Consider the following 18,407-nt stretch of genomic DNA (forward strand, 5'->3'; position numbering starts at 1 on the left):
CCAAGTTGGCATTCCGTGTATCGGTAGAATTTCGCTTCTAATCTACAGTACAGCGCCAGGTTAGGCTGTCCGACCCGGTAGGGCCTCCAGTAGCATAACTTGCAGGTTTCGTCATATGATAACTAGATAATTGTGATTGGGACTCAACAATGCTGTCTAGCTCTTTTGCTCTTGAGCTCCTCTCTCGTTTCGCCAGACAGCATTGTTGCGACCCAATGCCAATCTCCATAACAATGAATAATTCGAGTCTGATTGTGGAAGTTTCAGGGCCACGAGCTAAATAAAATTTATATTTTCGTAATCAGTGCAGAGTTAGCTTTCGATTGATGCCCGTTTTACCAAATTTAATGCTCGGCAAGCCGGTCAAAAATGACCGTCAAATTGCCTGTAGCCAAATGGAAATTTCACAGAGCCGTGAGATTTGCTCGTGTCGATACTAGGGCTGGGCAAAATCGAGTAACTGAGTGATTCGATTCTGAATCACGTATAACGCTTCGAGTCGAGTCGAGTATTCGAGTATCACTCATTATGACGTCACAACAGAATGTACCATGTCAATCTTCAAATATGCACCTTTTATGCCACCACAAAGAACATAATGCCTGTTATCCCTCACATTAAAGATACTTTGGTATTTTTTCGACCATACCGATTTCATTGCACTTGTTGACAATGTTGTGGGATGACCATGACTTCGGAAATGTGTTATTTCCAGTAACGTTCGTCGTTTTGTACTATGCCTCGTATGCTGCGACACGGCCAATCAAGGTTTCAAGGCTTTCTCGGTGGAAAATAGTATCAAAACTATAATACTCGTTAGTAAATTAACTTTCAGTTGCGAGGACCGTATAATGTCAGTACTCGAAATAATCGTCTTTTACTACTCGACTCGAATCATTAAAATTAATGCTCGATTCAGATTCGAGTACTCGAATCATTGTGCCCAGCCCTAGTCGATACCATATAGGACACTATGCTTCAATCTTAAGTACATGGGTGGAACATAGGTGCATTTACCCCATAGCACCAAATCTTCCTTTAAACATAGTTCCAAGGAGGAAAGATGAGATATATTTACAGTGATCACTTGAAATTCTGCATAGAACAGAAAGCGGACGAATTTTTTTTATATCAACGAGTATCGATAGTCAAAATGGCGATGTATCGACGTTACGTATATACATAACATCTGCCTTCCACAGATATCATTAAGGTACACTGTTACTGTCAGCTATTCCATAATCCGCACCACCGCAACGGATTACCTAGCAACCCTGTAAATCGCGCGTTGGGTTGAATAGTCAGCGAGCGTACGCCATCCTGTAAATTTGATGACACAGGAGTAACGTTGATTGTACACTTGGACAGTTAGATGATTGGCTAATTATTAAAGTGCTACAATGTTAATTCTATTCCAACTTTCGGTTCTCTTGAAAATGTTACGGAGCTCTAATGCTCAACTCTCGTGTAATTTGAAAAAAAAACATAGCTATACTTCCAATTCTAATATCATTTGAAAAAGCCGAAAATTTTCTATAGTTGTGCTGCTCTGGTTGATTGGTAGCGATGTTGGCGCGTCAGACCGAACTCTCCTACTACATGAACGAGTACTACCGCGGCAAAGCGGCCGCGCGCAAGTCTCTGATGGCGAATCGCGTGTTCGAAGTGGGAAAAATCATCAGGGACCTTCTCCAAGAAGTCGAGCGCCAAGAACCGAGATTCGTGAGGTAAGCAGAGGCAAACAAGTGGGCCGCATAACAAGGTTGCAGAAATTACCGCGTTGAACTTCAACAGAGCCCTAGTAACAACCAATTTGCTATACGACAACGCCAATCCTGTTCCGCAGCACATTTACGAAAGTGGACGGCAGACTGGAAGGCCTGGAGGTGATATCGCCCACCGAATTCCAAGTGTCCTTCTACCTCAACCAAATGGGCATCTTCAACTTCGTGGACGACGGGGCGGTGCCGGGCTGCGCGGTGCTCAAACTGAGCGAGGGCAGGAAGAGAAGCATGTCGCTGTGGGTGGAATTCATCACGGCTTCAGGGTAACAGTTACAGCGTTTAACCATAGACAACTAAACCCTGGCAAACTTGGATAACTAGAAAATTTCAGGTTTTCCAAATTACATTAGAATTGAAATAGTAGGTTCAGTTTGTTTTCAAATTAGATTAGAATTGGAATTACAGCAACGGAGTTTTTTTCCAAATTAGAATTATAGCTACACATTGTTTACAAATTAGACTAGAATTAGAATTATAGCTCAACAGTTAGTTTCCAAATTAGATTAAAATTAAAATGATAGATACACAGCATTTTCCAAATCGGACAAGAAAAGAAATATAGCTATTTTTTCAAAATTACATTATAATTAGAATCACTGTATTCACGAAAACTAGCACGTATACTAGGTAGGGATGTGCGTAATCCATAATAATCGTTAGGTGCCAGCAACTGATCACAATTCTACCCACATCGCTATTTCGACCTGGACTGGCGGGAATATTGAATCAGGATGGCGCTAATTCCAGATATCTCTCGGCTAGGAAAGTCCGGGCACGTTTTCTCTACCTCGTCGGGCAAGCGATAGACTTGTGCAACTACGCGTCGTGCGTCAGGCTCGACACAGCCGGCGGCCAAGGCGGCGACGCCGTACTCTTCATAAGTAATACTTACAAGGTGAGATTGCTTCATTCAATTCCAGAGAGTGAACTTTCAACAATTTCCTTATACTGCAAGCGGACTTCGTCTTATAACTAAACTGCGGATTCACACGGGGATCCCAACACGATAAGAATCCCAATAGACTTGGCTAGGACACGGGGGTAGAAATTAAAAGACTCCTGTAGTCACCGAACTTCAATATACAATCGAATAATGTATTCATATTGAAATAAACCCGAACCTTTTCGGTTAACGCACTATAGTCAAGTCCTTTTCAATATCAACGTATCGTTTATTCTCAATCAAAAGGTCAAAGTCGTCCCGGCCTTCCGTTGTACCGGAATATGGCCGAGGAGCGCCTCGCACTGGCCGGACCCGAAATCGCCGTGGCCGACGGCCGAGAAAATCGCAGAAGTTCGAGCAAACGGCTTCAATCTCGTCTCCGTGCAGGTTACAAGCCAAAAATCGGGGTGAGTAAATGATTATGTAAAAAATGGCAGGTCCCGCTCAGTGCGAACGGCTTATTACAGTAAAAGATGCATTCTAGATCAGTGTTTTTCAATATTTTCAGCTTGAACAGCGGTACAATATAAAAAATATCAAAATTGACCCAAAACGGAATTACGGCAATGGTATGCAACTCAAATGTACATATTGGAAACTTGAGAGAATCACTGCCGTGTATTATTATTATTCGGGTTTATTTCAATATCAATATATTATTCAATTCTATAATGCAGTTCTGCAAAACGAAGTCTCTCCAATCGCCCGGATTCTTTTGAATGAATTGCGACTGTGGTGATTGCTTATTACACTGTTAATGCTGTTTAATTGCAAAGTCAAAATTAACCGAAGAAGCCGTCAAGCTAATTTGGAACAGTGTCAACGCTCGCAGTTGCAGCAGTCAGATGTAATTATGAACTACGTTCCAAATTCCTAAATCAGTTCAAAACTCGATGTTTCATTTCTCTGATCAACGGACAAGCGTCCAAATTGTTGCATATTGAAACTGAGATACAACATTGCAATATCTTTGGCTGACCGGCGCGAAAGTTGACACCACGTACAGCCCTAGATTTTAGCATCGTTAAACCGCATGTCGATACAGGTTTGCCGAGTGCGACGCGTGGGCGATGTCCTTCACGAGTTCGGAAGAAATGTTGATCAGCGGAGGATGCAGACGGAGATGTTTGTCTATTTTAAAGACGTTACGCGACAGGTACAGTTACTTAAACACAAAACGTACGAATAGCACGTTTTTTTTTTGCTGTCAGCATATAGGGACGGACAATACGAAGCGCTGATTTCAGAACTCGGGACTACCAAGTAACAGCACACACACAATTACGGAATGACAGAGACAAATTCGTCGATAAAAACAACCGAATAACGACATAAAACAAACGAAATATACCCAGAGCACAGAATAGCGGTACTACGAACATTTTGTCTGTTACAATATTGGAGTCAAGTTGAAATAAAACCGAATACATTCGATTGTTGATATGCAATGTTTTTGCTAAATTTATACCAATTGTCAGCCGAAAACATCCGCTTTATTTCAACATGGATACATTATTCAATTGTATATTGAAGTTTTGCACCTCAAAGAAGCTCACTTCATATTTGAAGCCTATTTCATGTGTGCCGTTAAAAGACCGCCAGATCAAACGGGGTTCGACAATGATGTCTTTCATGACGCGTTAATCCTCACAATCGGGAATAGACATAACGAGTCATCTCCCACGAGACCGGCTTATTCGAGATCGAAGACGAGCGAATTTGATGTACATCCTACACGCCTGACAAGTGAGGCTAAGTGAGGCTATGTAGAATGATCCGAACACACGAATCTGGGTCGAGTTTTAATTCGAATGATTCGAGTCGAACCGTAATACTCGATTCGGAATCGAATCACTCTGGCATTCGATTTTGCCCAGACTTACTGACCAAACTTGGGCAAATGGATAATTTGATTATACTAATTATAGCGAAATGCCCTCAAAATAATTATAATTTCATTTGTTAAATGCTTCCAGGACGCCATAATCTTAATTCTAATGTAATTTCTGCTTTTCCTGATAACGCTACAGCACTGTATACAGCGAAAATAAAAAATAAACGTGTAACCATAATTCTAAATCTAATCTACCGTAATTTTCCATGCATAATGCGAAAATTTTTACCGATTTCCCCCCTAAAATCAGGGCATGCGTATTATGCATGGGTGCGACAAGCCTCGAAAACAATCCCCCTCGAACCATAACTTGAAATCGCACCTTTCTTCATATTTGTTTTAATCGCGCGTCACATTCAGTCATCTCGCCCAGTAATTCGTATTATCAGTGTTACGCGCTGCCAATTAGCGAGAGTCGTTCGCGCTGCACAACCAGCGATCTCCTGCCGAGTTGGTTTGCCGTTTGTACGCGAGAGAAATCAGTTCATTGCCTGCTCAACGGGCGCGCAGGCCTGAGCAATCGCATCTATAACACGCCACGGGCGCAAGATGTAATCGCTGGCCTAAACACGACAGTCGCGTCTCCAACAGGCCTGGTGCGCACGACATAATCGTTGGCCTGTGCAATCGCATCTGTAACAGGCCAAGTGCGCAAGATGTCGCCGGCCTGAACTATCGCGTCGCGGGCCTCGCAGGCTTTTGCTGCCGATAAGTGCATAATAATTAACGATCTTCATGTCATGATTGTTCAACAGTGACATCGCAAAACAGAATGACATCGAATACTAAAACATATCTATTCATGTTCTGCGAATGCAGGGTGCGTACTATACACGGGTACAGGCTTTTCCCCAGAATTTACACATAATTTTAGGGGTGCGCGTTATACATGGAGGCGTATTATTATAGATAACTAACCCAACTACCGTAGGTTAGTTATCTATAGTAATATACATGGAAAATTACGGGTAATTTGGAAAAAAAAACTTTGTAGCTATAATACTAATTTCATTCTAATTTGGAAAAGCCGGCTTCTTTACTGACAAGATTTAGTCAGGTCGATAAAACAAAATGGCGACGCGCTTTGACACGGCGTGGAGAATCCGCTCGACGGCGGAACCAAATTCGCTGACAACCCCGACGGGAAATCGATGCCGGTAAGCCGAGCGATCGCGCGGACATAACGCGCGCTGACGTGACGGCCGCAATATGACATGCGATCGCGGCGCAGTTAAAAACGAAAGCTTCATAACAAGCCTGCGTGAAGTACATTGAAGCTTGACCGCGCGACATTAGCGAACATGTGTCGGCGTTTCGCGCTGATCGATCGCGGGAAGGCGGATAACCTCCGGATCAGAATTGAACTAGTAGATAATGATAGTTTAAACAATTAGCCCGAAATACCGGTTATCCAATTCTAGTCTAATTTGCTATATTTTTCTATACATTCATTTTAATTCTACGCTAATTTCTGGTTTTCCTGGAAATGCTACAGGTAAACTGTATAGTGCGAAACGAGCCAAGCTTGCTGCACAGACATCTGCCATTCCCATGCTTACGAACGAACTATGATATGATACGAAATGAACTTGACATTCGATGTATTTCTTTCTCATTCGAAATTTAATTCCATTACCAAGGTTTTGCGAATTCAGCAATTATAACTATATTCAAATTTGGAAGAAACTGCACGACACACTGTGTAGTTTTCATTCTAATTGTAATGTAACTTGGAAGAAACTGTGAACGACACGGTGTGTATATATTATACTAATTGTAATCTAATATGGAAAAAATTGTGCACTACACAATGAGTGGCTATCATACTAATTGTAATGGAAGAATCTGTGGGTTAAATAGTGTGTATATAGCTATCATATTAATTGTAATCTAATTTGGAAGAAACCGTGCACTACACAGTGTGTGGCTATCATACTAATTGTAATCGAAGAAACTGTGCGCCAAACAGTGTGTATAGCTATCATATTAATTGTAATCTAATTAGGAAGAAACCGTGCACTACACAGTGTGTGGCTATCATACTAATTGTAATCGAAGAAACTGTGCGCCAAACAGTGTGTACAGCTATCGTCTTAATTGTAATCTAATTTGGAACAAACCGTGCACTACACAGTGTGTGGCTATCATACTAATTGTAATGGAAGAAACTGTGCACTACACAGTGTGTGGCTATCATACTAATTGTAATGGCAGAAACTGTCCGCCAAACAGTGTATATAGCTATCATCTTAATTGTAATCGAATTTGGAACAAACCGTGCACTACACAGTGTGTGGCTATCATACCAATTGTAATGGAAGAAACTGCGCTACAGTGTGTATAGCTATCGTACTAATTGTAATCTAATTTGGAAGAAACCGTGCGCTACACAGCGTGTTTGAGTAGCTATCACGCTAATTGTAATATAATTTAGAAAGGCAAACAATTTTCTACTTGTCACATTCTGGATAAGGGTAGCGGTTTGATTCAAATTTTCAGTAACTCCAATTGTAATTGAATTTGGAAAAGCCTGGTTGGCTATCATTCTATATAACCTTAAAAAAAGCTGATTCAGGCAGCCATTTTCGCAGATACCTCGACTTCGAAGGCACGCGCATCAAAAACAGCCACGTGACCACTCTCGTCCTCTACGAATGCGAGAAGCACCCGCGCGACGAAGACTGGACAGACCTGCACATCGGGGACAGGACCCGAGGCGCTCTGCTGCAGCTAGTAGCCTGCATCAGATCCGGCGGCTTCCCGCATTACTTTCTGCCGGGAGTCGACATGCTGGCGGGCGCGGACAAGCGCGTTTTAGACAAGACGGTGGAAATAGCTTGGAGGCTGTCCAGAGCTGTGTTGCTCGGGGCCGCGCATTTGGATAATATAACGCTGAGCTGATTTTGAGATCGAATTTGTGCGCAATATCGCTCGTTACGAGGTCACGACAGTGCGAACCATGCAGAAAGTTCGAATGTGTACCTTCCAAAGAATATAACGCCAGTTTTGCATCACGTCATAGATTTTGTATTTTATAAGCCATACCTATTTCATTGCACTTAGTGACAATGTTGTGGGTTCATCATGACTTCACATATACGTAATTTTCATAAACGTACGTAGAATTGTTCTACATGTTTTGTATACTACGATACGACCAATCGAGGTTAACAGCCTTCCATAATGGAAAATAGTATCGAGAATAGAATTCTCGTTGATAAATCACCTCTTAGTAACAGGAGCGCATCATGTCAGCACTCCAAAAAGGTGTTTCTCGGGAACGTGATTAGCAACGTATGGGACGAATACGTTGTTTTGTACCGATACTACTATACCGCGCTGTGCGCTTGTCGTTTGTTTTCGGTGTTATTCCGTCACAATGAAGACATATTTCATACGCGTCTGCCGAAAAAGCTTTCGGCGAATAAACGGACAGTTGCGAGGTTATTGTTTCGTGTGTTTCTGAAGTTCTGCGCCCCGAATGCGGATTTGAACTACTAGAAGACATTCAGTATTTCCAAATTAGATTACGATTACAATTACATCTGCAATTTTTTTTCCAAATAAGATTAGAATTGGAGCTACAAACTTTTTTCCAAATCACATTATAATTAAAGCTACAAAGTTTTTTACAGATGAGATTGAAATTAGAATGACTGCATTCGCAAAAACTTGCAAATTGATTCAAATCAAGTTCTTAACAAGTCAGGGCCCAATCTCATAATCACGAAAATTGCAAATGTCTGTACAGCAAGTTTGGCTCGTTCCGCACTCTACAGTGCACCAGTAGCGTTTCCAGGTAAAGAAGATAAAAGATGAGAATATGCGCATTTTGCTGATTAGATTAGAATTAGATTAACGGCATCTCGCTGTAATCTGTCTTATCAGACAACAAGAATTATCTAGCCGTCCAAGTCTACCGAAATACTTGTTTACGATTACGATCAACGGCCCCATGAATTTTCAGCAATATCCACTATCGTGATTGAAAATAAATAACATATATTGCAAGTTTGCGGTCTTAGGGTTTACGCACGACAATGTAAACGAACACACAACGTGTATCGTTTGACCGCATAATTACTCAGAATTACTCACGCCTTGCCCCGGTATCAGAAAGTTGTCTTAATAGGCCTAATTTGAGAGAATAGCGTGGATTGTTTTATTTGTTTACGGGCGGTTTTCAATCAACGCGGCGCGGCAGACGGAGTTTGTGCAATGCGCAGACGCCGACGCTCACAAGTCGAAATACACACACACTACGAATAGCTCATATCCCGTAATAAGTGTATGATGTAGTGGTACTTGATACAATAGTGTGTATTGTAGTTAGCCCGTACAACTTGACATGGTCTTAGGCGTTAAAGCCTCTCATATCTTACAAGAAGCCTACAATACCACGTACTACAAATCGCCCCGTAGTGAGGCAATTGTATGTTAATCACACAATGCATAGGCTCACGACATTCTATCGTAAAAGCGACGATTCTGTCTCGATTCGAATTAGGCTCATTCTGAAGAAACTATAACGATAACATGTACCCAAATTTATTCCGTTTTGAGTAATGCGGATTGAGACTCGCTGCCTTTAACATGCAAGACGCCAGTTAAGAAACGAGACAGCAATAACCTACAAAACTAGGTTAACCTAATCTAATACTTCGTGGACGGCAATATCGATTAATTACAATATATACAGATAATACGTTGTCGATGTATCGAAAAAATTTCACGAGTCAATCGCCGGTGAAAGCTTTTACAATGCCAGCATGCATCGTCCTGACCAATATACACTGTCACCTGCCACAACTAACTGCGTACTTTTGTAAATGCTAATGCTGTTGCAGTGATAACGGCTTCAAAGATCGATCGTCTTCTTAGGACCGAAACCTTATGGCAAGATTCCGACAGAACCAAAAAATATTTCGTTTCATGATTTCAAATATCAACATAAAAACGGATGACGAAAATGAAACTGCGCAATCTACTATCACGTCCGCTTGAAATTCTGATATCGTTTGCTTTCTCTTTGTATAGTTACTTCCGCACCCAGTTTCACCGATACATCGGATTCATTGATATCCCTTTATACATATTCCATCCACATATGTTATTATAACATGCAAGCCTACATATTATGATGATTATAAAACGTGATGAGCTGACTCAATGAGCTAACGCTGGTATAGCAGGCTACCATTTTACGGACGTATGTTCTCTTTATTCTCCGAAATATGCTCCTGTCTGCCTGTCTAAAACTTTATTGCGAAACTCAAGATGCTCAAAAGCACTTGAAATGAGACACAGCACAAGCGGCACTCACCGTGGCATCAGCTTTCCTGAACGAATCCGTGTTTTCGCTGACTTCAAAGAAAATGTCTTCGTTAGTCATGGAGAAGGTTCCTTGCATGCTCAGTCCGGGAGCGATCAGCTCGCAGTCTGTGGAGAAGACAGCCGGACCTGCCCACAAACAATCAGAGGTGCTCAAAGTAGTGAGCATTACTACTCAAGTTCAATTATAACCGTGAATTTCTACTCAATTACAACTAGAAGTAGAAAATGGAAGGTTCAAAATTCCGAAATTTATTGTTGGAAAATACCATAAAGGTAACACAATTTAAAATCATAATCAGTACTCGAAAAAATCATCCATCACAACTCGACTCGAACCCTGACAGACTGTTAATGCTGGATTTGAGTCATCGAAGCATTGTGCTAAGCCCTATTTGAGATGCATGCTGATTACGGTCGTTCATAAATAGCTTTTTTCCTCAAATTCCGTCGACTTTTCGACAAAATTGTTAAGGTTGACCAAAAAAAAAGTTGCATGACAAATTTGCCTCAATCCCCGCGTGTAAAAGCAAAAGCTATCAGATACAAAATTTTAGATTTGTTAAAAAGATAAACGTTTCAAATCGATTTTGAATCCAAAATTTTGAGCACCAACAAGCCTTAAGTTATCATTCGCAGAAGGCAGGTACGACGGTTGCACGCTATTCAAAGTAAGTTTGAACTAATAATTGGGGGAAAGGGGTCCAAGGAAGGTAAAAGGTGGAGAACCACTGGGATAAATGGTAAAATGTGAAGAGAAAACCGATTTTTGAACAACCCTTTGCAGATATACAGTATAGTTCAAGCATCTCACAAAAACAAGCCTATCGAACCGTTCAATTCCTCGAATTCCTTCTCGGCAATCGAGCTGGAGCCAGATTCGTCATCTTCATCGTCGCTGGAGGAACCGGAAGGTTGGATTTCTTCAAGCGCGGTCCGCACCGCCTTGGCTGCGCTCGGAAACTTACCACTGACCGCGGCGTCAGACACTAAAACAATGGTGTTTTCGAGAGTTCGATCTTTGAAAGAGGCTTCAATCGTTACTTTCTCAGTAGAATACAAGCAGAGCTAGCCAGAGTAATGTCACTGACATCTCAATGGACTGTTGGAGGTACCAAACTTCAATTTACAGTTAGATAGTACATTTAGATTGAAATATATAATTGGACATTGTGTACTGACACTCGTCACAAGTAGAGGTCGACTGATTATCGACATGGCCGATTATCGAGGCCGATATTTTATATTAAAAAAAAATTCAAAAATTTCGGAAATTCAATGCTCCTTCTCAATCTCAAGAAATCGACGACGCAAAGGGCGATATATGACAGATTTACCCTTGCAGGACGAGTTTAGCTGGGTGAGCATGCGGAGAAACTATGCTTCCTGCATTACAATCTACTTTTTCCGGACTGATCTGCAATTCCGCATCATTTTTTGCTTTTTGGGTTATCCCAAATTTCATCGAATGTGCAAAATTGAGCAATAATTCTTTTCAATTTCAGTTTCCTCGTTTGTTGTTCAGCTTTCTGTGGCATGGACAAGTGTCATCTTGCCTAATATATCATATTTTTGGTGTAATTGTTCTCTGCTCCTTCCATATTAATATCGGCCTATGATATCGGTATTGGCCTTGTGAGTGAGCCGATATATCGGTATCGGCCTGTATAAATCAATATCGGTCGACCTCTAGTCACAAGCAATCGTGATAATCGTCGAAGTTTTTTTCCGATTCTCTACTAGTTGCTAATAATTAGCACTATCGAGTGTCACCAGAAAAAATTAGGATTTATTTCAATATCAATATATTATTTAAAAACATCTCACCAACTGGAGTCGGTTGTTGATGCAGCACTGCTTCCGGGTGAGTATTGCCATAAGGATTTCTCACAAACCTCCTCCTCCTCCTGGTATCATCTTCCCACTGATCCAGCTTCCAAAACTCGCGGGATCGGCTGGTAACAAAAAGACTTGTTCGATTTGCAAAGAATTCTAAGAGTTTACCAAAAATTACATTTACTTCCTCAGACTTAGAACTGACAGTTTAGCTCTAGACACTATCGGCAGGGTTCAAAATTTAGGTATATCAAGATAAGCGTACAGCAAAATCTCGTACTGATGATTAAAATGACTAGGCTCGAGTAATTTACTTTAAACTTTAACTCGGAACCTAGTGACTTGGTTACAACCCTGGTTGAGAATTAGCACGGTAATGACAGCGTAAGAATAAAAATGCCTGTTTATACCAAAAGGTTTTTGGCAACCTTACCTAATAAAAACAGCGCCCCAAGCGCCGTGCTTGTTGGTCATGATATTTGTGATTCTGTTGCAAAGGTTTTCGGCAGAAGAACGATCGCGATGTTTAGCCGCAGACAGCAGCAAATCGCATTGTCTCTCCTCTGTCCTCACCGTTGTGATCAGAACTGCGCACCACGACTGAGAACAAATGGAAAATTGTCTTGTAGCGTGCCAGGTGAGGCTGTTACAAATAACTTTTTTGTCAACTTTTCCTAGCTACTTGATAAAATTGTTACGTGGCCAAAAAAACGCTGCACATCAATTTTGGCATGACTCTAAGCATTGCTAAAAGAGAAAACTTTTGGGCTTATTAAATAAAAATAAATAATAAATTCTTTTACATAAAGAATTGTTAGGTTTCCAAGAAAAACTATGTGTATGAAATTTGGCTCAATTGCAACCAGTGGAAGCAACCTTATTGCAGTAAAAAATTTTGGATTCAAAAAAATAGTAGGCCTATTGACGATGGGTAGAGGTCTATAATAATTATTCACAGAATTTGCCGCCGTAAATACTATTATTTTAATCCAAAATTTTCTACTGAAATAAATCCAATTTTTTTACTGCAATTCTCTTACAGCAATGCTTCTACAGGTTGTATTTGAGCCAGAATGGGTATGCAGCGGCTTTTAGCCGACCTAACAATTTATTCAAGTTGCCAGGAAAATCTGAAAAAAAATTATTTTCGAACAGCCCAAATGCCAGGCTTTTAAATACGATGAACTATACTGGAATGGCGACAGCGGTGGCCAAAGTATGAAGCGGTGCTACTTGAGTAGAAGTAGCGCAGTGAATTTCTAATGAATTACAGTAACAACATCTGTTTCAAAGACATTCAAAAACTACTTCAAGTAATTGCAGAAAATGAAAGTTCTCAGAACTACTCAAGTTTGCAGTTACGAAAAGTTGATTTGGACGATCGTCGTTGGGAAAATCCTACTGAGTATTCAGAAACAGCAGAATTACTTTTTTGATACCGACCAACCCCGACTGGCACATGAAAATGCTAGAGAGTCTGGCTTAAATATCGTAAACGAGTAAAGAATGCAGCAAAATCTCACTCCAAACTCGGCGTGTTTCTTCACATCTTCGGCGCGTTGTTTGTTCAATATGAACTCGGCCTCGTTTGAAACACGCACGATATGTTCTTTCTTGGAAAGGCACAAAAGCCTGCAATACACAAAAAACGAAGTGTCAATATTCTGTGCCCATTCACTCCAAAGCAGACTTGGACAACTAGCGAATTATAATTGGCGAATTAGACTAATTAGAGCACATCTAATTCTAATCTAATTTGAGAAATGTTTCCTTGCAGTGTGCAGTGTGCACTCATTTCATTTTTAATATAATATCTGGTTTTCCTGAATATGCAACTGCACAACTGTATAGTGCGAAACGTGCCAAGCTTGCTGTACAGACATTTGCGCCCCGATTTGTTATGGATTGAACCTGACTTGTTGCGTTTCCTTAGAAATTCTGAATTAAATTCGATTCCCAAGTTTTTGACGATTGGGTAAGTCTAATACACATCTAATTCGCGAGATAACAGTGTTGCGTTCATTCTAGTCCTAATCAAATTCGTCGAAACAGCGTCGTAACAATTCTAATTCTAATCCAATTTGGAAAAACAAAGTTGCGGTAATTCTAATACTAATTTAGTTTGGAAAAAACGATGTTGAGATAATTATAATTCACTTCTAATCTAATTTGTAAACAATTGTGTTGCTGTAATTCTAATTCTAATTGAATATGAAAAAAAAACTGCGAATGTACCATTCTAATTTTTTCTGAATCGAAAATAACTTTGTTGCTATAATTCAAATTGTTATCTAATTTTGAAAACACTGTACTGCTGTAATTCTAATCTAATTTGGAATAAAAACTGTGTTGCTGTTATTTTAATCTAATTTGGAAAAAAAACTGTAGTGATAATTCTAAGTCTAATCTAATCTAATCTGAAAAAACATGCACCAGTAGCTATAATTGTAATTCTAATCTAATCTGGAGAAGATGAAAATTTTCTAGTCATCCAAATCTGCTCCCAAGATTCAAACTTCATATAACTAAACGACTAACCGCCCATCGTTGATCAGCTCGATAAACGCCAGACCAGCGTGCTTTTGAATCGAATTTTGCCATTCTTGCGAACATAACAGCATCACCAGCTCCACAACCGACGAATATGTCTTCATACAGACTAACCCTAAAACAGAATGCAGTGTTGTTGAATCGGCGGTAGGTAGGTTATGATAATATATTAGCTATTTATGCACAGAAATTGATCAAAATATCTCTTTCCAAGCCGGCCGAATCAATAACGAACACATTACCTTCATTCAACAGCTCTTGGCCATGGCTGCCAACCAGCACTTTACTCAGATATGTTGCATAGTCCAGGAATATATCTCGAAGTAACGGGGCCAGTTGTTCCAACGAGGTCTCCAGCCTTTTGGACACATCCATAGAATCTGCAGCAAGAACCGCCAAGAGTCAACCAAACCACAACACAGTAATTGGATAGAATCAGAGAAATCGACAGTTTTTATTATTATGAGAGGGGTATCTTACATAAGATAACTTGGGTCACAAAAGTGCAACGCTGATAGAATATTATTTATTTCCAATCGCAAACGCAATTAATTACGTAACTCAATTGTATAATTAGACGTGGTCAATCGTAAAGCAGTTTCACTTCTCGGATTATTACCATCTCACTGTCACTATTATTAATACACTATGCAGAGAAAATCTCAAAAAAGGGGCTAATTGAAGAGAGCGGCTTTAAAACAATTCATTTTAAACTTCTTGCTTCGCAGCTATTAAAAACAGCAATTAACATACCAAGATCGGGATGTTCCGTAGGCTCCACCGTATTTATCTTTGGTAATTTGTCATGGTCAGGCGCTTGATTCTCGGCTGGTTGCATTTCCTCTGGATTTTCAGCACTTTCACTCACTGCATGGAATAGATTACAGATATCGCATGCAGGCTTATTTAAAATGAATTTATGACGGAAGCAAAACGAAGCAAATCTCCGACCTGTTTGTGGCTGAGACTTTTCCTCTGTCGGCGTGGACTGAACCATCACGCTACGATCAAAAGAGTGGAACTTCGGCCCAGAGTTGTTCTGAAGTGACCAAGCGGCATGAGGAACAAGCGATCAAAATTTTGACCAAAAGCAAACAATGAAAATGTTTCAAGATTTTTCAAACTCAAAACGCATGCAGCACACGCGATGACAACCATCAAAAAGTCAATTCTATTGCTAACAAGCATGCACGCGCAAACCTCAAAACAGTTAAACTGATGGCATACTCATGCAACTTGTATATATATATAAGTAGGACCAGGCGCGCAATGTTCCGAGTACTCAAATATGAAACGAGTCTTAATTCTATTGATTCGAGTCACAATTAAATCACTCGGGCACTCAATTTTGCCCGGCCTTACTTATAAATTTATATGCGATACCATGTAAAGGTGTAACAGAACTCAAGTCGGAAAATGCGTTCAAAAGCAGATGCCAAAAAGTAAACAATGCACAGATGGTCGTTCAAAAGGATTCAGTTGGGATAAGATTGGGACACGGCATGTTTTGTAAGAAATCACACAAATACCGCTAATGAACAGTAAGAAGGTCATGCTTCATCCAATTTAGTTTCTTATCGCAGTATCTCGTGTAAAAATCAGACTAGAACGCCTTTTTCTCCAACTCTCAACACATGTATATAACTTATTTTAAATTGGCTGTGATAAGTAAGGAATATATTTTCCTGTACAAGACCCAAGACAATTATGGGAATGTAAAAACGTCTTAACATACATTCGCATTAAGGCCAGAGTATATTTTCAGAGTGCTCAAGTGCGTCTTGTCTACTAGCACTGCTTACTCAAGTTGTTATTTGAGACTCTCGGAGGTACAGATATTCAGATCGAAATATTAGATCGCTCCAGTGCCGTCAAAGCAGCCAATGTACATTTTTCAAATTTTGAAACCCACTTCTCAAATTGATAAAAAACCAAGATTTTGTAAAATTTTCACCTTTTCTCCGCCATATCTTGGCAATGTTTATGTTTATGACACTGTTTTAAAGTTGCTGTTGGCCAAGATATGGGTGAAAGGAAACAAAAATTTTACATAAAGCTAATGTTCTCAAAATATGCAAAATGGACATAAGCTACTTTGATTCCACAGCGGCGATATATTATATGGAAGATTATACTACATACATAATATCTGCAATATGATTATATTATTCAATTATAAATTCAAGTTGTTACATTTTCAGGCTGCATTCAATTACCGGAGTCAAACTCTAATGAATGTAACCTACAGATCTTGCTTCTGTATTTCAGCATAATTGACATTTTATTACAACGAAACACAGCCAGTGATTTTCAGGTCGAACGCATAATCATGGAAGAGATTTGTAGACGGTCAATGATCGTGTCATCCGTGTTTCAGCATGACAAAGAGGCACAATGGAGATGTTGGTTGGGGTTGTTCAAAAACAGCTATTCTTCTTCAAATTTTACTGACCATTCGATAAAATTGTGAGGCTGTCTAAAAACGTTGTACACCAAATTTGGCTCGATTTTAAATTTATCGTAAGACTTTTCAAATATATATTAAATTTCAATGTCAACCCCATGACATTGTTCAGTTGTCTAAGAAAACTATGCTCACCAGATTTGGCTCAATTCCAACCAGTTTAAGCGAAGTTATTGGGAGTACAAAATTTACGATATGAATTGAATAGTTTTTACGGAGGCAAAGTCTTTATAAATTATAAATCCACCTACCGTAAATACTATTATTTAAAATCCAAAATTTTGAACATCAATCACTTTGCAATAGCTTTGCTTCTGCCTATTGAAATTGACCCAAATTTTGTGTGCAGCGATTTTTTAGTCCACCTAACAATTCTACTGAATAGCCAGCAAAATTTGAAGAATAAAGTTATATTTGAACAACCCAACTGTTGATGCATTAGTCAGCACCCCACAAGGCTCTTACCAGGTCTATCGCGTGCCCTGCCACCGGTCCACGTTCCGTGGCCGGCCTGTCTTCGGATTTGGCCAAATTTTTAAGAATATCCTTCGCAGTGGCATGCAATAAACACCAAATTAGAAAAAACGTAGGCACGCAAAATAATTTTACAAAATAAAAGTAGGGTACGCAATTCGGTCCAAGGTATAATATTTATGAAACAATAACGAAATCGGAAATGCTAAAATTTAGCATTATGCTCTCAGTCTTATACTGGATAATAGGGTGGAGTGAAAAATATTAAAAAATCGTTTGAATAAAGAGGTCTTGATTTATGGTGCCAAATATCAAATATAATACTTCTGTCTGTTTTGCAGTTGTGTAAATTCATGGAACGAGCTGAAAATTGCTAATTTTGCCATATCACGATAACCGCTTCCGCTATGTAGCTAGTTTCGGGCTTAAAAGATGCAGGGGCACCACGTTTCTACCTCCCTTCCACAGGACTTTGTCTTAAAAATGAAAAGAAAAAAGTTACGAGCAAATCGCCAATTTTAAAAGTATTGAAAATATTGTGGATAAAGTGTATCAAAAACATAATGATTACACATCGATTTTATACATTAATCTCCTATAGTAAATTATATGAGCGAGTTTTAAAAAAATATTTAAGAGAATCATCCACAGGGAACGTCCATTATGACAGTAACGAAGAAAAGAGTTGTCGAAAAATTATTCAAAAAAAACCACAACATCTTTGCTGACTAACGGTTTTATTTAGAAATAAATCCATAATATGATAATCTACTCAGAAAAGTTTAAAAATAAGACATACAATTCCAGCGAATATAATTGCACTAAAACAGAACACAGAACACCAACTAAGTGACAAATTAAAGTGAAATTACTGAATCTACGTTCCGTAAAGTAACCCCAACTACCAGTGCCTTGCATAACATATATTCGAGCTATCAAAGGAGTTAACGCTAATAGCATCAGTGGCACTACCAATCAACGAAAGTCCCGCTACGAGAGGTTTTGATTGATTCTAAACCCACCAGCTTGCATCGACCACAGAAAAAAATGACTGAACAAACCTGAACTGTTTGCTTCTTCGGTTCTTCGGAAGATGCAGATGATTCGCTACGTTCTGGAAAACATCAAATT

The 18,407-nt window shown here is 39.6% G+C and overlaps 3 protein-coding genes across 5 annotated transcripts in view; 2 read left to right on the top strand and 1 right to left on the bottom strand.

Moving 5' to 3' along the window:
* The window catches only part of LOC145456710 (WD repeat-containing protein 19-like), a 392,619-nt gene that overhangs the window by 85,178 nt on the left and 289,034 nt on the right, over positions 1 to 18,407 (top strand). The gene's annotated exons all lie outside the window — the stretch shown is intronic.
* LOC145457485 (neurobeachin-like) overlaps positions 1 to 18,407 on the bottom strand; it is a 76,543-nt gene that overhangs the window by 12,003 nt on the left and 46,133 nt on the right. Inside the window, exons 32-42 of one of the 2 annotated variants that reach the window (XM_080335701.1) lie at positions 18,338 to 18,390; positions 17,268 to 17,348; positions 15,290 to 15,377; positions 15,092 to 15,205; positions 14,581 to 14,718; positions 14,327 to 14,453; positions 13,312 to 13,420; positions 12,222 to 12,388; positions 11,780 to 11,907; positions 10,786 to 10,941; positions 9,945 to 10,081 (exon numbers count right to left, since the gene is read on the bottom strand). In XM_080335701.1, coding sequence (XP_080191827.1) covers positions 9,945 to 10,081; positions 10,786 to 10,941; positions 11,780 to 11,907; positions 12,222 to 12,388; positions 13,312 to 13,420; positions 14,327 to 14,453; positions 14,581 to 14,718; positions 15,092 to 15,205; positions 15,290 to 15,377; positions 17,268 to 17,348; positions 18,338 to 18,390 — 1,298 coding nt within the window. The remainder of the gene's footprint in view (positions 1 to 9,944; positions 10,082 to 10,785; positions 10,942 to 11,779; positions 11,908 to 12,221; positions 12,389 to 13,311; positions 13,421 to 14,326; positions 14,454 to 14,580; positions 14,719 to 15,091; positions 15,206 to 15,289; positions 15,378 to 17,267; positions 17,349 to 18,337; positions 18,391 to 18,407) is intronic. The other variant, XM_080335702.1, reaches the window with a different exon arrangement.
* LOC145457486 (protein mab-21-like 2) lies at positions 1,482 to 8,794 on the top strand. Of its 2 annotated transcripts, XR_013920893.1 has the most exons (7): positions 1,482 to 1,727; positions 1,847 to 2,047; positions 2,532 to 2,679; positions 2,974 to 3,134; positions 3,773 to 3,883; positions 7,213 to 7,938; positions 8,377 to 8,794. XR_013920893.1 is itself a non-coding variant. In XM_080335703.1 (6 exons), exons 1-6 carry the CDS (start codon positions 1,567 to 1,569, stop codon positions 7,520 to 7,522), a joined length of 1,092 nt encoding a protein of 363 aa, XP_080191829.1. In that variant the 5' UTR covers positions 1,482 to 1,566; the 3' UTR covers positions 7,523 to 8,068. The 2 variants fall into 2 exon arrangements, 1 of the variants encoding a protein (XP_080191829.1); XM_080335703.1 differs by lacking the exon at positions 8,377 to 8,794 and having other exon boundaries at positions 7,213 to 8,068.

This window comes from Botryllus schlosseri, chromosome 15, assembly GCF_051294905.1.
Source record: "Botryllus schlosseri isolate E-star chromosome 15, Bs_hap1, whole genome shotgun sequence".
NCBI classification, from domain to species: Eukaryota; Metazoa; Chordata; class Ascidiacea; order Stolidobranchia; family Styelidae; genus Botryllus; species Botryllus schlosseri.

Coding starts and splice junctions, on each gene's coding strand:
- LOC145457486 (XM_080335703.1), top strand. CDS start 1,567: ATGTTGGCGCGTCAGACCGAACTCTCCTACTACATGAACGAGTACTAC. Junction 1,728..1,846: donor CAAGAACCGAGATTCGTGAG/GTAAGCAGAGGC, acceptor CCTGTTCCGCAG/CACATTTACGAAAGTGGACG. Junction 2,048..2,531: donor GAATTCATCACGGCTTCAGG/GTAACAGTTACA, acceptor CGCTAATTCCAG/ATATCTCTCGGCTAGGAAAG.